Source organism: Podarcis bocagei (assembly GCF_964188305.1).
Source record: "Podarcis bocagei genome assembly, chromosome: 13".
NCBI classification, from domain to species: domain Eukaryota; kingdom Metazoa; phylum Chordata; class Lepidosauria; order Squamata; family Lacertidae; genus Podarcis; species Podarcis bocagei.
Window position 1 is genome coordinate 17,825,048 of NC_138138.1, and position 19,527 is coordinate 17,844,574.

Sequence of the window (19,527 nt, forward strand, 5' to 3'; positions counted from 1 at the left end):
TAAGATAAAGAAGCTATAGCTTAGGGCCCCACTCTCTTGGGGGCCCCCTGCAAAATTAGGAGTCTTTGTAAATTGTGTTTCTAAAGGAACTTTTGTTACTGCCAAATGCCAGTGGGTTTGCATTATTAAGTTTGTTATGAATAAAATATTTTAAGTTAGAGCTTAATAATTATTTCACTATTAATATACTTCTTACAGTAGTACCTTGGGTTACAGACGCTTCAGGTTACAGACTCTGCTAACCCAGAAACAGTACCTCAGGTTAAGAACTTTGCTTCAGGATGAGAACAGAAATCGTGCTCCGGATGCGCGGCGGCAACGTGAAGCCCCATTAACTAAAGTGGTACCTCATGTTAAGAACAGTTTCAGGTTAAGAACAGACCTCCAGAACGAATTAAGTTCTTAACCAGAGGTACCACTGTAGTTGTATTACAGTCCAACAATTACTTTGATAAAATACATATTTTGTTATGTGCAAAATAGCTTTAGATACCTATAGCATATATTCAACACAAAAAACAGTGTCAATTTGTTGTTGACAAAGGACAGCTGGACATATAGAGCCCATTACCTTCAGAAGCTTAGGGCCTCATCAAACCTAAATCCGGCCCTGCCTCTGACAGTAACAATTAGGAACAAAACAAGCCAAAAGTTCACTAAGGAATGGGAGTGCTATAAAAACTTATCTAGAAAAACATTGTTCTCAAATAAAACCTTTATTATGCTTTGATTAATTTTTGCAAAAGACAAAAACAGTTATTATAACCAAACAATCTAATACCAAGAAGTGGAAAACATCTAAAGAAGGCAGTTAGGGAAAAGGGAAAATTGACTCAAATTGAGGTGGTGGACGGAAGCGAACCCAAAAGATTAGAATATTTAAGGTTTGATAATTAAATATAATAAATATGAGGAACAGGTGGTGGGAAAGATATTTAGTGGCTATGCAATTTTTTCTTTATCTCTTTTCTTATGTAACTGTTTATTCCTAGGTGTAGCTCAAATTAAGGATGGAAAATGTATATGGATGTATGCAAAACAGAACTTAATAAAAATTATATATATAAAAAAGATTCCTCCAAACCTCTGGACTTCCCACCTTCCCCACTGTGGGTCCTATTATTAACCTTTTCAACTGCATATTTTTTTCAATAGACCATATTTAATACAACTCCATTATCTCCATAGTACTTTCTACATTACATGTGTTATTGCAATCCCGCTAGTGTTTTCATCTGCTTACACTGGTCTCCAAGATAAAGGTGTTTGTCAGTAGCAGTCTTGGAGCCTCCCCTGTTTAAATTCCCTTTTCTATGCAGCTGTGGGTATATTAGGAGCCCTTGTCCTCCTTCTGCCCATCTGCCCATCCTAATAACACGTTCCTGGAACGGAGTCTTCATTTGTGCAATTTCCAGCCCACTAGCAGAAATCTCGGGGGCGCGGGTGGTGCTGTGGGTTAAACCACAGAGCCTAGGACTTGCCGATCAGAAGGTTGATGGTTCAAATCCCCGCGACAAGGTGAGCTCCCGTTGTTCGGTCCCTGCTCCTGCCAACCTAGCAGTTCGAAAGCACGTCAAAGTGCAAGTAGGTAAACGGCGTTTCCATGCACTGCTCTGGTTCGCCATAAGCAGCTTAGTCATGCTGGCCACATGACTCGGAAGCTATACGCCGGCTCCCTCAGCCAATAAAGTGAGATGAGCGCCGCAACCCCAGAGTCGGTCAGGACTGGACCTAATGGTCAGGGGTCCCTTTACCTTTACCTTTTAGCAGAAATCTCATGCTTTTCAAGAGCTCTGACAGACAGAAGTTCCACAGGTGCAGCTCATGCTACCGCTGCACCTTTGTTAGCAGAAGCTGACTGTTGGTGGGCGCCTGTCCGGAAAGGTGGCAACACTTAAAACTTTCATAGAGCTCTGAAAGGCCAAAATTGAGGCACATCTTCCTAACATCTGACATTACTGCCAACTATATGGTGTGGATTTGGCAAGAAGGAACTAGCAGGCACACTTCTTACTTTCCGCAGTCATTCCTTCTTGGCTGTGCACTGCAATGTCCGACATAACCAAAACAAAAAGGGAATTCCTTAACTTCTCATGGACTTCTCTCCTTTGTGGGTCCTTACGTTAACTTTTTTCCTCTGGCATCTTCTCTGTTAATCCAATTCTTTATTCTAGGCAACTGCAATTTGTTTAATTTTTAACACATTAGCATAGCATGTAACATACATACGTATTATCAGAATAATAATATGTCTTACAGCAGGGGCAGCCAACACGGTGTCTCTGATTTTTGGACTACAACTCCCATCATACCTAGCTATTCACCATGTTGTCTGTGGCTGATAAGAGCTGTAGTCCACAACATCTAAAATACCCCATTTTGGCTAACCCTGCCTTACAGAGCCACTGTTGCAGAGCTAGCGTACCCCCCAAACAATGTTTGAAGATCTCCAGCATCTCCACCACTCTGAGCAGGTTCAGTCTCAAGATTCAAGATTCATCTAGATGGGACAGAGCTCTCTAGCTTGGTACAAGGCAGATTCCTACATTCCTACAAAACCTATCCTCCTGTAATTTAAGTCCATTTGATCTAGTTCTGCTTTTGTCTTTGTGACAGTTCTCCAGGTGTGTGTTCTAATGACCACTCAAGATGACCATCCCATTTTTCTTCGGCCATTTGTAGACACAGAGCCCCACCACCCGCTGTGTATTCAGCCAAGCGCTCCTCAAAATGCACTCTTAACAATGGCATTCTAAAGGCCCATTCTGAAATTTAGTGTACCCCGATGTGGCTGTTCAGGGGCAGCCAGTATATTTCAATGACTATTCTCAGTCATTCGTTTTAGTGTCTTCCCTTCAGATGTCATGTTTCATCCTTCCACAAATGTGAGGCAGTTTTAACTGACGAATCAGGTTACATCCCATATTATTAATAATATTTATTTAACCGCAGTGTTATCCCACTATTTTTCAATCATGGAACCCAAGGTAGCATAAGATTCCATGATCCTGTAAGTGTGGTTCCCTGCTAGTGACCCATCCAGCCACTGATCAAACCCAGACCCGCTTATCTTCAACAAGATGGTCTCCTCATGTGCCTTCAGACGATACCCTGGACCCTGCCAATAAATTAACAGTGTGAGCCTAAGCATATTTTACTTAGTGCCATTGAATTCAGTGGGCCTTATTCCTCTGTAAGCCTGTTTAGAGTTGTAATACAAGTTGTCCTAAGCTGGGTTGTAGCCTCTAAACAATAATAAACAGTGCCAAGTAAAAGAGAGAAAATTGAAGTATTAATGAGTATTTTTTAAAGGGAAGGAGAAAGAGGGGGGAAACGAGCCAGGTTAAGAGGCTTCTTTCCTCATATATTCTTATAATTAGATATTTAGTATAACAGTTGAGGAAGGCCAGTCAGATTATCTCCCCTGGTCTTTCCCCACATCTCTTCCATTTTCTCTAATTGACAATAATATGTGTTCCGTCTGCTCCTCAATCACCGGGGGATATTTTAACTCGCCAGTGTTGCAGCAATATTGCCGTGAGTGGCACTTGGAATAGCCCTTCCCTGTTCCTCTAAAACACCCTTGAATCACATGAAAGACTCTTGAGGGCATCTCTCTAATAGGCCAAATGGGACTTGCTCCTAAGTAAGTGTACACAGGACTGCAGAATTCAGATTGCTTGTGGACGGCGGGTGCGAGACAAGAAGGCTGCTGGAAATGGAAGAAGGCAGAGACAGATAGATGTTTATAGATTTGATGGATTAAAGGCATGCAGCGGGGTTTGAAGCTGGTATTTCTCTTTTCTTTCCCGGCCTTCTCAGCTCCCTGCAACCGAACCTCTGGCACCCACGGAGCTCGTCTGTGAATCCTCTAGAGAACAGATGCAATAAAGCTCAGCAGAGATAGACTCGGCCTCCGTGGCCCTGGCACACTGTGGAAAGGAAAAGAAAAGTCAGAGCCCAAAGAACTGCCAAACCCCATCGCCCAACAGGGCCACTCAAGACATCACGATAGACAACACAAGATGAACCGGGCAATTCTATACACTTCTACCCAGAAGTAAGTCCTATTGTGTTCAATGGAGTTTTCTACCAGGTGAATGAATGGAGTTCGCTGTTCCCATGCTCAGTCTTCTATGGGCTGCTTTTGAGGGTGAATTCCCGCCCCTTAGGGCTTTCCCCCACTAAAAATGATGATGATGATGATGATGGGTGCTGCAAACCTTGGTGTTCCCCCAAGCCTGCAGATACCTCCCTTCTTTGTGCACAGAGGGTTCTGCTTTGGCTACATAATCTTCTGAGAGCCAGTGTGGTGTAGTGGTTAAAAGCGGTGGACTCGTAATCTGGTGAACCGGGTTCGCGTCTCCGCACCTCCACATGCAGCTGCTGGGTGACCTTGGGCTAGTCACACTTCTTGAAGTCTCTCAGCCCCACTCACCTCACAGAGTGTTTGTTGTGGGGGAGGAAGGGAAAGGAGAATGTTAGCCGCTTTGAGACTCCTTCGGGTAGTCATAAAGCGGGATATCAAATCCAAACTCCTCAACATGGAGAATGAGTTTGCTATTCGTATATAACAGGGATGGGGAACGTTTTCCAGGGCTGCGTTCTCTCCATGAAGGACCTTTGTTCCAGCCATGCAGAAGTCATCTGTTTCTAAACACACACAGCCCTCCAATCCAAGCAAGGAAGGGGTGTCATCACAGTTGAAGAAGACATTCTAGAGCAGCCTTTCTCAACCTGTGGGTCCTCAGATGTTGTTGAACTACAACTCCCATCACCCCTAGCTAGCAAGGCCAGAGCTCAGGGATGATGGGAGTTGTAGTCCAACAACATCTGGGGACCCACAGGTTGAGAACTGCTGTTCTAGAGGTTGTGGAGCAGGGACAATGCAAGCTGTGGCCAGGGGAGGAGGTGTGGGTTGGGAGAGCACTAAGCGAGGTGTGCAGACAAGCATTTGGCTTCCAAGGCCTCGGGATCCCCATCCCGGGACCTAGAATACCACCTGCATACTTTCCCTTAGACCTCTGCAACGGCTGGGGCAACACAGTCAGATGGGCGGGGTATTATTCTTATTATTGAATATGACTTCCCTATTTTAATTGGAGAAATGTTGGAGGGTATGCAATAGTATAAATAGTAAATAGTAAAATAATAATTATTATTGATTAAAGTAAAGGTAAAGGGACCCCTGACTATTAGGTCCAGTCGTGGCTGAATCTGGGGTTGCGGCGCTCATCTCGCTTTACTGGCCGAGGGAGCCAGCGTACAGCTTCCGGGTCATGTGGCCAGCATGACTAAGCCACCTCTGGCGAACCAGAGCAGCACATGGAAACACTGTTTACCTTCCCGCCGGAGCGGTACCTATTTATCTACTTGCACTTTGACGTGCTTTCAAACTGCTAGGTTGGCAGGAGCAGGGACCGAGCAACAGGAGCTCACCCCGTTGCGGGGATTCGAACAGCCAACCTTCTAATCGGCAAGTCCTAGGCTCTGTGGTTTAACCCACAGCGCCACCTGCGTCCCTTTTATTATTGATTAAGACATCCCTATTTTCATCGGAGAAGTGTTGGAGGGTAGAAGGATGCAGTTAGCATTAAGAGTCAGGATCAGAGCAAAACGTGGCACCATCATATTGGAAAATTAGGAAGTGGGGAGGTTGCTGTCGCACTCAGATCTCGCTTGCAAGCTTCCCGTTGGCGCTTGACTGCCCTGAGAACAGGATGCTAGACTAGGGGGTTTCATCCTCACCTAACAGGCTGCTCCAGAAAGCGGCAAAAGTGGCTGCCCCTGTGACGGCCCCACAGGCAGCTGGGTTCTTGCGCTTCGTGCTGACGGAGAAGCCGCCATGTCCAGTGGCCTCGATCTCCACCATGTGGTAATCGGGGAGGCTGTGGTGGGGAAGAGCAGTCAGTTAGACTGGAGCTTTAAAGTAGGATGGTGGCAGGCGCCATCAGTTTGCCAACATTCCCACCCACCCGGCAGGCAGAGGCCTGGGACTCACTTGGGGTCAGCTATAAGACAGCCTTTCACGCCGTCGAAGCCCAGGCTGGGTGCGGCCATGCAGGCTGCTGCCATGGTGTTGACGTTGTTGGGAGCCAAGGGACACAATCTCCGCACAGGGCCGTTATAGAGGACCACGCGTTCCTGCTGGGCACCTTTTGCAAGCTCCCCCAGGTGGCCACCCAGTCGGAAGCTGCTGGGGTGTTTCACCATTGTAACAGTCAGTGCCTAGAAGATGGAAGGATAAGAGTCAGAGAATTTGCCTTAGATCAGAGGTTTTCAAGGGGTGTGGTGTGACAGAGGAGGATGGCAAGTGCGACAGGAAGATTTAAGGAACCATCAAAGAAACAGTTAAACATTTCAGTGTAGTATAATAATAATAATAATAATAATAATAATAATAATAATAATAATAATAATAATAATAATAATAATAATAATATGCATTCCATCTGACTTGGTTGCCCAAACCACTCTGGGCAGCTTCCAACAAAATATTAAAAGTACAATAAAACATCACTCATTAAATAAAAAAATTCCTTCCCGTAACACCTTAGAGACCAACTAAGTTTGGTATTGGTATGAGCTTTCGTGTGCATGCACACTTCTTCAGATACCTGGAAGGAGTTTTTTTTTATTTTGTTTCGACTACAGCAGACCAGCATGGCTACCTACCTATATCTATCACCCATTAAAAACTTCCCTGAACAGGGCTGCCTTTGGAGGTCTTCTAAAAGTCAAATTGTTGCTAAATTCTGGATTAGCAATATTTAATAATAGGGCATGATTTAAGAGTATGTGATGCATATCATAGGGCATCACCACCTAGTTCTGTCATGGAACAAAGCCAGGATTACAATGTAAACAAAAAACGTACGTTTTTACACTGCTTGAAGATCTTTTTTGATCAAGTGGTTTATAAATCTGCAATCAATCAAATCAATTCTGGTAGTCAATATACTGCCACACACTCCTTCCTCTTTCCAGTCTTCCCATTTACCTACTCGCACTGCCAATGCGATGCCCCCCTCTGGCATCTTACCTGAAGCAACCCTCCATCATCCAACCTCTGGATGTCTTGTCCACCCCATAAAGCCCCACTGGGGATATAGAGGGTGTGCCCGGCCTCTCTTGCAGCTTTGCGTAATTTAAGCTCAGTGTCTAAATCTGCCAAGGCCGTTGGCGATCCCACCTAGGAGAATGTAGAAATGTTTACTTTGCAGCTGCTGGTGTTGGGAAGCTAGAGGGAGAATGATGATTTGGGTGCAGACTGGCTACTCCTCCCCATTTATTTAATGGCAAATAATTTATTTTGTTGAATGCAGAAAGAATGTGGGAGAAATTAGCATCTGACCAGAGCAGTGGGGTTGGAAGGAAGTTCATTTTCAGTGGGATAAGCAGTGGGGGTGGGCCTGTTAGGATTCTTTTCCCGTGTTGCAGTCATGGGATTGTTTATATCACATGATGGTGTATGTTTTCATTCCACATTGTGGGAAGTGACGGAGACAGGATGTTTGTATTACTGTGTTTCCATGATGTAGGTCATTTGTCATTTGTCCTTTGTCCTTTCTCTTTGCTGTCTGATGCTGAAGAGGAAGGAGCTGGGTTACGATGCTCCGAGTGTATATATGTAAATAAACATTGTTGTTGTTTAGTCGTGTCCGACTCTTCGTGACCCCATGGACCAGAGCACACCAGGCACTTCTGTCTTCCACTGCCTCCCGCAGTTTAGTCAAACTCATGCTGGTAGCTTTGAGAACACTATCCAACCTTCTCATCCTCTGTCGTCCCCTTCTCCTTGTGCCCTCCATCTTTCCCAACATCAGGGTCTTTTCCAGGGAGTCTTCTCTTCTCATGAGGTGGCCAAAGTATTGGAGTCTCAGCTTCAGGATCTGTCCTTCCAGTGAGCACTCAGGGCTGATTTCCTTCAGAATGGATAGGTTTGATCTTCTTGCAGTCCATGGGACTCTCAAGAGTCTCCTCCAGCACCATAATTCAAAAGTAAATAAACGTAGTTTAGCTAAATTGCTGCATTACTGAGTCTGAACGCTGACTGCCTATACTCTGCTGATCCTGAAGTGTGCTGATGCCTCTTTGTATCAGTCACTGTGATGTTTGGGCTGGAGAAAGCTTTTGAATCTCCCGAACGAACGACCAGGAGGGAGAGAACATGCCAGTCGGGCATGTGTCTCTGCCAGACTCCTACTCGTGTGTAGGACCTCCTGACAGGGGCAAGGGTTTTAAGAAGGGGAGGTCTTAGGAGGAGAGAGGCGGGAACATAGATATTTCTGTGGCATAACCAAAGTCTGGAAGACACCATGTCAGCCACCCCCAGTTTAGTTAGTACTGAGCAAGGGGGAATCAGTGAGTGCCCTGATTAAACATCAGGCAGCTTCCTAGGTGTGGAAAGAAAATGTAAAGCAGGAAGGGGAGCCCTCAGGACTTCGGATCTGGTCCATTTGCCACCTGTTGAGATTCAGCATCCAAGCGATGGACAACCATGCAAAGCGTACTAGTCGAAATCACTCTCCACCCTCTCTTTTGAAGAGGCAAGGAAGCACCACCTGCGACTGTTGTGTGGTTCGATTCCTGCCTCCCATTTCACAGGCATCTCCCAAGGGCAACAGAACCATCAACATCATCTATTGAGCCAAAAGTTAATTTGGGGGTTTGTTTATTTTTAAGTGATTTGGAGCAGCTGCAGAACTGTTCAGGTTTTTTTTGGATTGTGCAGGCTTTAACCACAAGAGCATATAGGAAGACAAAAGAAAAATCTATTTGCACAACACGGTCAAGGCTGAGATGAGAAACTTTTCCGGCAGAAGCGGGGAAAGACAGATGCTAGATTTGTGAGGTTTGAATCGTGGGCGAGGGGTGGATGGAGGCTGAATGAAAAGGAACACGCATGTTCCCTTAATAGGACAAGCCCAAATTGTCTCTGTTTATTGCAGGCCTTCTGTCTGGACACCAGAAATCATCTGGAGTGTTCGGAGGTTCTTGTGTTTTGTCTGGTCCCTATAAATAACACTGTGTGATGTTTAAATGCTCCTGTGGTTATTTTTATAAATTTCTGAGCTCTAGACCAGAACTATGCTGTTAGCAGAACAAAACAAAGCTTTACAAAATAAATAGGTGAGAGAAATATCTCTCTCTCTCTCTCTCTCTCTCTCTCTCTCTCTCTCTCTCTCACACACACACACACACACACACACACACACACACACACACACAATGCCAATGGCTGGTCACAGTAAAACTGGTTCACAACAACACTATTGCACAGTGCAGAACCATTGACAAATGTAAAGAAAGGGCAAAATCTGCAGGACAGTTTATGTTATACAAACAGCATCAGAACAGCCTCACTTACAATTTGCCAGCCCAGAACATTAAAAAATAAACAAAAATGAAGCCAGCTGCCAACACATGGCTAGGTTCATTTGCTTCCAGGTGACTTGGATATTGACAAGCTGGAAAGTGTGCAGGGGAAGACGGCCAACATGATAAAGGGTCTGGAAGCCTGATGAGGAATGGTTGAGGGAGTTGGGTATGTTCAGCATGAAGAAGAGAAGATTGAGAAGTGACATGGCAGCCACCTTCTAATATCTGAAGGGCTGTCACATGGAAGATGGAGGAAGCTTGTTTTCTGCTACTCCAGAAGGGAGGGCTCAAACCAATGCATGAAAATGAGAAGAAAGGAGAACCCGAAAAAACTTTAGGGAGAGCATTGTGAACAGGCCACCTCGGAAGATGGCGGACTCTCCTCCTTTGGAAGTTTTGAGACAGGTTAGGTGGGCATTTGTTATAGCAGGCTTCCTCAACCTCAGCCCTCCACATGTTTTGAGACTACAATTCCCATCATCCCTGACCACTGGTCCTGCTAGCTAGGGATCATGGGAGTTGTAGGCCAAAAACATCGGGAGGGCCGAGTTTGAGGAAGCCTGCATTAGATATTCTTTAGCTGTGATTCCTCCATTGCAGAGGGTTGGACTAGATGGCCCTTAGAGGTCCCTTCCAGCCGTACAATTCCGTGATTCTATGATTGAGGCAAGAAGCACATCTCTGGATGCAGGTGGCCCCTGGGGCAGGGGAAAGTTATGGAACACTCCCCCCAGACTGACTCACCTGGCAACTGCAATAACACCTTTTCTGTGTCAAGTGAAGACCCTTTTTATTCTCCTAGCTCTTTCAATACTACCTGTATCATGCAATTTAGATCTTTTGATGCTGGGTTTTAGGCTATGTCATATGGATTTTATGCTGATTTTGTTGACGGAGGAGATATTTGTTTAATACTGGCTTTTGCTTTATTTGGATTCTATTTTCTATTCTACCTTGGGGGGGGGCACGTTTTGTATATCACCCAGGGGATTGTGTTGATGGGAAGAATAAAAATGTGTTTGGGGCAGGGTAGAAGTGGGGGGGGGGAGAGAGAGAACAATGATTCTCATTGAACCAAGCCAAGGTCAGAAAGGCGATCTAACTAACCACACCTTGAAGGGGGTGTTCTGGTGCCAGATGCCTCTTTCTGAAGGCACCTGCAGCCCTTACCATGAAATCTGCAGCTTTCAGAAAGGACTCCCCGTGATCTTGGACAATGCAGGGATGGGCCACTTCAATGATGACGTCAGCCCGCCTTTGGAGAGAGGAGAGAGGCATGGTAAGATGGCTGGATTTGTAATTGTGCCAAGGACACTCTGGGTGAGGGTCCAAGCCAAACCTTAGTGGCAAGTGTGGGGAATGGCAATCTGATCCCCCACCGTAGCTGTCAACTTACAGATTTGAAAATAAGGGACCAGCAGACTCGAAAATAAGGGATCAGCAGCCAAACAAAGCCTCAAATGGTGGTTCCCGCAGCGCAGCAACCCGGCAAAGGGGATGCAGCAAGGAAAACCACTTTCACCTCTCCGCTGGGAAGCGCTGAGCAAAGGCGAGTCCCCAGGACATGCAAGCTCCACCCCCAGTCATTCTTAGACTCCTTATTGGGTGAGCAACGCAGCCAAGCAACACAGTTGGAGCCTCCCTCCTCCCTGACCAGCAGGGAGGGAGGGAGAAGAGCTGCTTTCTTTGAAACCCGGGAAATTTAAGGGACATCATCAATAAGGGACAGCAGCGGGACACAGCGCTAGGATAAGGGACTTTCCCGCCAAATAAGGGACGGTTGACAGCTATGTCCCCCACTCTGAAGTCCCCCATCTATGGACGACTGATTTTCAGTGGCTCTCCAGAGTTTTCCTAGCCCTACCTGGAGAAGCTGGGGATTGAACCCAACTTGCCTGCGCACTGTCTTGCCAGGGTGGTGCATGCCCAGGTTATCTCCCGCTTGCACTACTGCAATGCGCTCTACCTTTGAAGGTGACTTGGAAACTATAACTAATCCAGAATGCGGCAGCGAGACTGGTGACTGGGAGTGGCTGCTGAGACCATATAACACTGGTCCTGAAATATCTACAGTGGCTCCCAGCACGTTTCCGAGCACAATTCAAAGTGTTGGTACTGACCTTTTAAGCCCTAAAAGGCCTTGGGCCTGTAAACCTGAAGGAACGTCTTCACCCCCATCGTTCAGCCCGCACACTGAGGTCCCGCTCCGAGGGCCTTCTGGCAGTTCCCTCACTGCAAAAAGTGAAGTTACAGGGAACCAGGCAGAGGGCCTTCTTGGTAGTGGCACCCACCCCGTGGAACACCCTCTCATCAGATGTCAGGGAGATAAGTAACTATACGACCTTTAGAAGATATCTGAAGGCAGCCCTGTATAAGGATGTTTTTTTTAAATGTTAAATGTTTTATTTTTTATATATGTTGGAAACCACCCAGTGTCTGGGGCAACCTAGTCAACAACAACAAAACCTTTGGCATGCAAAGTATCTGCTCTGTCAATGAGCTATGGCAACATTGTGAAAGGTCAGTGCAATCCTAGGACTGCTTACTTGGATGCAGAGATGGGGGAGAAATGAGACTCAATTCACATTTTAAGGTAAACCTACATAATTCACACTTTCCAAAATGATATATGAACTGAAATATATCCTTTGAAATTCACACTCCTCTGAATTTTGCAATGCAGTTCTCCAGGTAAGTGATGTGTATGAAAATATGGAAATGACATATAAAAATATATTAGGGGATGCTTCGTTGCAAAAATGTATATATTATGCAAAAAATTATATTGTCTATTAGAAGAAATTGCACTAAAATGCCAGTGAATTTTCATGAGGACTTAAAACATATACAGTAGTATCTTGGAAGTCAAATGGAATCTGTTCCGGAAGTCCGCTGGACTTCCAAAGCATTTGACTTCCATATTGTGGTTTCTGATTGGCTGCAGGAAGCTCCTGCAGCCGATCGGAAGCCCGGCCAGATGTTCGGCTTCCAAAAGAACGTTCGAAAGCAGTCACTTCCGGGTTTCGATCATTTGGGAGCCAAAACGTCCAAGTCCCAAGGTGTTTGACAACCAAGGTACGGCTGTACATATATCACAGGCTGATGCAGAAAGGTGGGGGAACCAAAATTTAAGATTGCAAAAAGTGAAATTGACAGATAAATTCCCCCTTACTTGGGTGCGAGTACCAGTGAGATCGATGAGACTTACTCCCAGGTAGGCGTACAGGGGAATGCAGTCTGAGTGTTTATCTCAAAGTACTGTGGCATGGGCGATTTTGGTATGGGGGGGCAGACCTTTTGTTAGGGGGGCAGAACCTCGGCTATGTATTTTTATCTATGGGGGGCAGCTGCCCCTCCCTTCCTCCTCCTTGGCTACATCCATGGTTCATGGTGGTTCATTTTCATTATCCTCGCCATTACACACACACGTGTGAAAGCAGCCAAGTCCTGGCTGGGATTGCTTGCTCACCGCTCCAAGAAGTCCGTCAGCTTCCCCAGCTGCAGCTCCTCTGGCACTATCTCCACCAGCTTCCTGGCGTCCCGGTTCCAAACAAAGGCCAGCTCCAGCCCATGTCGGAGTCCGTCATCTTGTAGCCGTTTTACCAGGTACTGGCCTGGAGACAGAAAGTGGAACAGAAAAGTATCACAGATCCAGGAACTTGGCTCTGTGTCTCAAACACCTGCTGCCCCGTCAAATCTGTTTCTTGCAGAAGCACGAATGCCCGTCTACTAATTTCTGGCATCATTTCCCAGGATTTCTCAAACTCTGACACAGACTAACATCACAACAAAGACAGAGAGAGAGAGAGAAATGGTGTTCTCTTAGGATGCAGAGCTCATTTTTGTCCTTTGGGTGGCATCTTTTCGAGTTCTCAGTAAAGGAATCAGTTTCCATGCCCTGTTTTGTGAGTGCCAAGAAGGATCTGTCTGGACACAGTGGGAAAACAGGAAGATATTATTCTGATCCTGCAAAGCAATTATTTTCTTCTTAAAGAAGTAATACATTCAGAAGTACAGTGGTACCTCAGGATGCGAACCGGATCCGTTCCGGAGCCACATTCACATCCTGAATAGAACATAAGACGCGACAGCGCGTCTGCGCAGGTCGTGTTTGGCCACTTCCGCGCATGACGTCATTTTGAGCGTCTGCGCATGGGTGTGTGGCGAAACCCGGAAGTAACGTGCTCCGTTACTTCTGGGTTGCCGCAAGAGCAACCCGAAAGTGCTCAACCTGAAGCACATTCAACCCAAGGTATGACTGTAAAGGTAAAGGACCCCTGGATGGTTAAGTCTAGTCAAAGGCGACTATAGGGTTGCAGCGCCCATCTCGCTTTCAGGCAAAGGGAGCCAGCGTTTGCCCATAGACAGCTTTCCAGATCATGTGGCCAGCATGACTAAACCGCTTCTGACACAACAGAACACCATGATGGAAACCAGAGGGCACAGAAACTCCACTTACCTTCCCACCACAGCAGTACCTGTTTATCTACTTGCACTGCTGTCTGCTAGGTTGGCAGGAGCTGGGACAGAGCAATGGGCGCTCACCCCATTGCAGGGATTCGAACCGCCAACCTTCCGATTGACAAGCCTAGGAGGCTCAGTGGTTTAGACCACAGTGCCACCCACATCTCTATACATTTAGAAGTAGAGAACTTCCCCACTAGGTTTCACCTCCAGCACAAATTAATGGCAGGGCGACACAAATAATTTAGCAGGAATGAGGAACTTGCACCCTTCCCAATGTTGTTGGATTGCCATCAGCCCCAGCCAGGGTAGTCAATGGTGAGGCATGGGTGGAAGGATCCATCAGGTCTCTCAGTTTCTCAGCCACTCTGGCCCACAAACTCACTGGTACAGAGGACTCTTATCAAGTTTGTGGGCCACACCTCCAAATGTTACATGGACATGGCAATATAACAAGTATTCTGAGAATCATCAGGTCTTTTCGAAACCAAGACAGGATAAATTGTTTTATGAAACACATTGTGTGTGTGTGTGTTTTAAATTTTATTTTGAAATAAAAGACATAATAGAGGACTGGACAGTGAGAAAAGGTACTCAACAAAGGGAGAAAACACATTGCCTAGGAAAGCCATCTTAAGAATCAGATGGACAGAGGAGGGAAATTGTCAAGAAACACCACCTACCTAGATGCCCATAGCCCACAATTCCAACCCGTCTTCTCCTTTGGTCCCCGGACATTCTGCCTGTCCTGGTTTAAGAAAACAACAGATATTGTTGTGATATTGTTCACTGCAGAGAAGCATGGATCAGGGACTGAAAGGGTTTGACTGCCTACCCATATTTATGCCACAGATCTAACAGTGAAATCCTATATGTGTCTTCTAGAAGCTTGAGGCCCCTAGAGTTTAGTGGTATTTACTTGAAGGTATGTAAGTGTACACAGCAGAGCAACTTCTGGCCCTCCAGTCATTGCTGGATCCCAACACCCATCAGGCCCCGTCAGCATGCCCAATGGTCAGGGACGATGGGAGTTGTAGTCCAGTAATATTTGAGGGCCATCGTTGACATGCAGGATTGCACCCCAAATTCACCACTGGGCAAAACACTCACTGCTCCATCTTCATTTTGATTCCCAAGGCGAAAAATATTAATTGTAGCAATAATATTTGCATAAAGCAAATATGAAAACCCATTGTAAATTTTAAAGTGGATTGCATGTTTGTACAGGTTAAGCATCCGCCTGCAGTGCTCTCTGTGTGCGCACGTATAAAAAGATGTACAAAGAGAGAAAGAGCTCCTGTGCCGTTTGACACTTCAGAGTGAGCAGCTTTTTGAATTTAAGAGCCGATTCTTCACCTTCACACCCCCTAGATTTCTCATTACTCATTTAATTGATCAGCCGCAGCTGGATCTGTGTGAATGGATTCCACTGAAAAGCATTTATGTTTTGAGATGGTATGATAGCGCCTGCAAGACATCAGTGGATGTTGCTTCGTCACGTGATAGGCATGCGTGTGAAGGAGCCCTGAGAAAATATGCCTGTCTTTCCTTCCCTGTTCATCCTTTGAATAGTGCATCCCTGTTTCTTCTCTTTTACATTTTGTTCCACTTCTGCCACCATTGACACCGCCTGCCTCTATATCAAGGGTGAGGAACCTATGGTTTGGCGTAGAGCAGATTTTTTATTCAGTTTTCATTATATATATTTCAATATATATATATTTTCAATTTTATACATTTCAATAATTTTACAATAATTTTAACATTTCTAAACTCGACTTCCTTTACCCTCTTCCTGTGGTTCCTAAAATTTATTTTTTATATTTCCTGCATATTCCAAATTAACTTAAACATTTATTCATCTACTTTAAATGTATACTCTTATAAAACTGCAGGTTATTACATTAAGCCTGCCACTGTTCTTATCTGTTCACAGTTTGTTTGTAAATATCCAATAAACCATTTCCATTCTTTTATAAGAAGTTTGTTATCTTGAGTTCTTATTTTTCCAGTAAGTTTTGCCATTTTCGTTTTTGTATCCATTCTTCTTTCATTGGGACTTCTCCTTCTTTCCATTAAAACATTGCCTTTGCATTTAAAACTGAATCTATCACACTTTCCAGAACCGAAACGCCCCCATCTTTCGAAATTTGCATTTATCTGAATGTTGCGATGCATTTCTCTAACCACCCAAGGTTTACAAAAATGTATATATTAAGGGGGCAAGTGTGTTTAAAATGAATGCATTCATTAAAACAACATACAGAAATTCATTATATTACAGGAAATTGCTCGCAAAAATTAGTCAAAACTGCATGCAAACTTGTGTTCATCAGAAGAAATCCGTACTAAAATCCACCACTTGCTGCGGAAATGTGAAAAACTGAGTTTAAGATTGGAAATGTGAGCGAAATTGACTAATCCTTCCATCCTTACCCATCTGCCATCCATATGTTGTCAGAGATGATGGGTGCTGTAGTCTAGGAATGTCTGTATTAGCTACCACTCCTCTCTCTTTATTTCTTTGTCTTATCCTTCCAGTTAGTTAATAACTCACCATCCGAAATAGACTTCCACCAGCCACATACCTATAGGCCCCCAAACCCCTCCACTTTTTGAACTGACTCACCTGAGTCGGTTGCACTGATTCTCTGGCACTCAGGCAACTGCAGGATACCAGCACAAAACAGAGGACTTATTTGTATTGGTGCCCTTTGGTCAATTAATCCCTGGAGGATGTTAATTATTAGCCTGGGGCCTGCAATTCCCCAGAGAATGGGTTGTTGGCAGGCAGGCATTAGTTAGAAGACAGCTAGTGAAATTCCCTCGTAAACTCTGCCGAGCTGCTTCTTGGCTATATAGCATCAAATAATGACTTGGATATGTGAATGCGTCGTCACAGATTAATTGCCACAGGTAGCATTTTTATGTTGTCATTACACGCTCCTTGCACTTCCAAGTACTTCAATGTTCCAGGGGCATCACTTTAGGGCTGGCAGTGCAATCTTATTCATGTCTGCTCGGAAGAAGTCCCACTGAGATCAGTCGGACTTGCTCCCAGCTACGCGTGTGTAGGATTTCAGCTTTGTGTTTTGTTAGGGGCTTTATAAAATTTATATTTATAAAAGAGGAGCAGCTTCTTGTGTATTCACTAAAGACGGGGGGAGAAGTACCGCTCATTTCACATTTTAATGCGAACCTATTCAATTAGCAAAGGGACGCGGGTGGCGCTGTGGGTTAAACCACAGAGCCTAGGACTTGCTGATCAGAAAGTCGGCGGTTCGAATCCCCGCGATGGGGTGAGCTTCCATTGCTCGGTCCCTGCTCCTGCCAACCTAGCAGTTCGAAAGCACATCAAAGTGCAAGTAGATAAATAGGTACCGCTCCGGCAGGAAGGTAAATGGCGTTTCCGTGCGCTGCTCTGGTTCGCCAGAAGTGGCTTAGTCATGCTGGCCACATGACCCGGAAGCTGTACGTCGGCTCCCTCGGCCAATAAAGCAAGATGAGCGCCGCAACCCCAGAGTCGGCCGCAACTGGACCTAATGGTCAGGGGTCCCTTTACCTATTCAATTGGCAGTTCCGCAAAAAAAAAATACATGAACCAAAACATAGCTATTCTTCAAAATCTGCACTTCTTGGACCTGACAACATGTACACAAATGAATATCAGGGGGAAAGTTTGCATTTAAAAAAAATAGTGAGCATAGCATATAAAAATGCATTATATTAAGGTAAATTGCTTGCTAAGCTGTTTATTTGGAAAAACATGCACCAAAGCACTGGTGAGTTCTCATGAGGATTTTTATTTTCTGCAAAGTGATGTGGACATGGGGCAAGCTGAAGACTGAAAAAAATAAGAAACAGTGGAACTGAAATTGACAGGTCTATCCATCCCTAGCATTTGCTCACATCCACAAACGCTTCCAGTTTCAGCTAAGGGACAAACCAGATGTGATGTTGATTGTGTCGTTCGAGGTTCCCGTTGTGTTTTAGGTCATGCTTGGAATGACTGCTAGTTCAGATGAATAATGTTTCTGTTGACTATTGTCCCTCTCTGTCCTGGTATAAGCTTTGGCCTGCTTCCCCTTCATTTATCCCTCTTCCTCCTACACTTGCAAACTTGCGTTTTTGCTTGTTCATCCCCCGCCCAAACGCTTGACAAATGCTGAATTTGCACATTTGCCCCGGTGAACTCACAGACAACCGATAAATTGGCTGCAGCACACAGAAAAAGTTTGCTCCGAAAGTGGGATGGGATCAAGCAGACTGAGAAAAGGAATGAGCGGACGAATTAACAAGGAATCCAGGTGTCCTATTCAGGTGTCCTTGCCCAAACCTGCGTAGGGAGAAGCACATGCCAGCTCTCCCTTCAACTCCACTATGCATGTCAGCTCCTATTCCACCATTGCCACATTGAGCAGGAATGTATTTACCTGTTCAGCTGAATACATTTAGGAGCCTCCATGCAATATCAAGGTTCCCAAGCGCAGGGAAGATTATTCCTGTGTCCGTAGAATCATAGAATCGTCGAGTTGGATGAGACATCAGTGATCATCTAGTCCAATGCCCTGCAATGCGGGAATCTCAGCTAAAGCATCCATGACAGATGGCCACACAACCTCTGCTGAAAAACCTCCAAGGTGTGGGAATGTTCAGAGATGCAGGAGAGGATATATTGTTTGATTATAGCCTTTCCAACTTGTGTTAACAAGTTCACATTTTAGCAGAGTAACGTTCCCCTTTTTAAACACACAGCGGATGCGTTTGTTCAGGTTCGCTAAAACCTCTATAATAACTGTTCTGGTATTTTCCCCTTATTCCCTCATAAAAGATAACAGGCACAGTCTTCTATAAAAATATAAAAAGAGTTTACTCACATTCTGTTCACCATCGGATCCCAGAAGGCAGACTTAGCTTAGAAAAGTAACATACACCTGGAAACTATCCCATAAAGAGACAGTCCCTTTGTCCTCTCTTGGCTGGAGGCCAAGAGAGCATCTTTGGCTAAGCAGATGTTGCTTCTTCAAGGAAAGTAGTCATAGAGGGAGGTGGCTGCCTTGCCCTGTGCTTTTGTCGTTACCTGCACAGGTGAGGCCACACCCACCTCTAGTCACATAAGGAGAAAGTGTGTCCCAGCCCAGAAGGAAACAGGAAGTTTACCTGCTGGCTGGACAAACATTCCTCCCCATGTGTAAAACATGTTCACTCTAGGAATGTTGTACTTGACTGCTCTTGTGTTTCACATCCCACACAAGGAAGGAGAGTCCGCAACCTCCCTAGGGAGACCTTTCCACTGTTGAACAGATCTTACCATCAGAAGGTTCTTCCTGATGTTTAGTTGTAATCTGCTTTCTTGTAATGTGAAGCCATGGGTTCGAATCCTACCCTCTAGAGCAGGAGAAAACAAGCTGGTTCCCTCTTCCATGTTACAGCCTTTAAGGTATTTGAAGGTGGCTATCGGATCTCAGTCTCAGTCTCCTCTTTTCCAGGCTAAGCATACCAAAATCCCTCAACCGCTCCTCATAGGGCATGGTTTCCAGACCCTTGATCATCTTGGTTGCCCTCCTCTGCACATGTTCCAGCTTGTCAACATCCTTCTTAAATTGTGGTCTCCAGAGACGTTCCTGCTCCATGTGGGAAGCTCAGATTTGCAGGTGGTACCCATGGGGACACTGGGCACAG

General features: G+C 45.2%; 1 protein-coding gene across 4 annotated transcripts; it reads right to left on the bottom strand.

Moving 5' to 3' along the window:
- Positions 1 to 3,719: 3,719 nt before the first annotated feature.
- On the bottom strand, positions 3,720 to 18,898 carry ASPDH (aspartate dehydrogenase domain containing). Of its 4 annotated transcripts, XM_081166811.1 has the most exons (9): positions 18,723 to 18,898; positions 18,279 to 18,413; positions 14,529 to 14,593; positions 12,851 to 12,995; positions 10,552 to 10,636; positions 7,043 to 7,192; positions 6,002 to 6,228; positions 5,749 to 5,888; positions 3,720 to 3,932 (listed from the first exon to the last, which is right to left on the bottom strand). In XM_081166811.1, the coding sequence occupies exons 2-9, from the start codon at positions 18,308 to 18,310 to the stop codon at positions 3,895 to 3,897; spliced, it is 882 nt and encodes a 293-aa protein (XP_081022937.1). In that variant the 5' UTR covers positions 18,311 to 18,413; positions 18,723 to 18,898; the 3' UTR covers positions 3,720 to 3,894. The 4 variants fall into 4 exon arrangements, with proteins under 4 accessions (XP_081022937.1, XP_081022938.1, XP_081022940.1 ...); XM_081166812.1 differs by lacking the exon at positions 18,279 to 18,413 and having other exon boundaries at positions 18,723 to 18,897; XM_081166814.1 differs by lacking the exons at positions 18,279 to 18,413; positions 18,723 to 18,898 and adding an exon at positions 16,475 to 16,528.
- Positions 18,899 to 19,527: the final 629 nt, after the last annotated feature.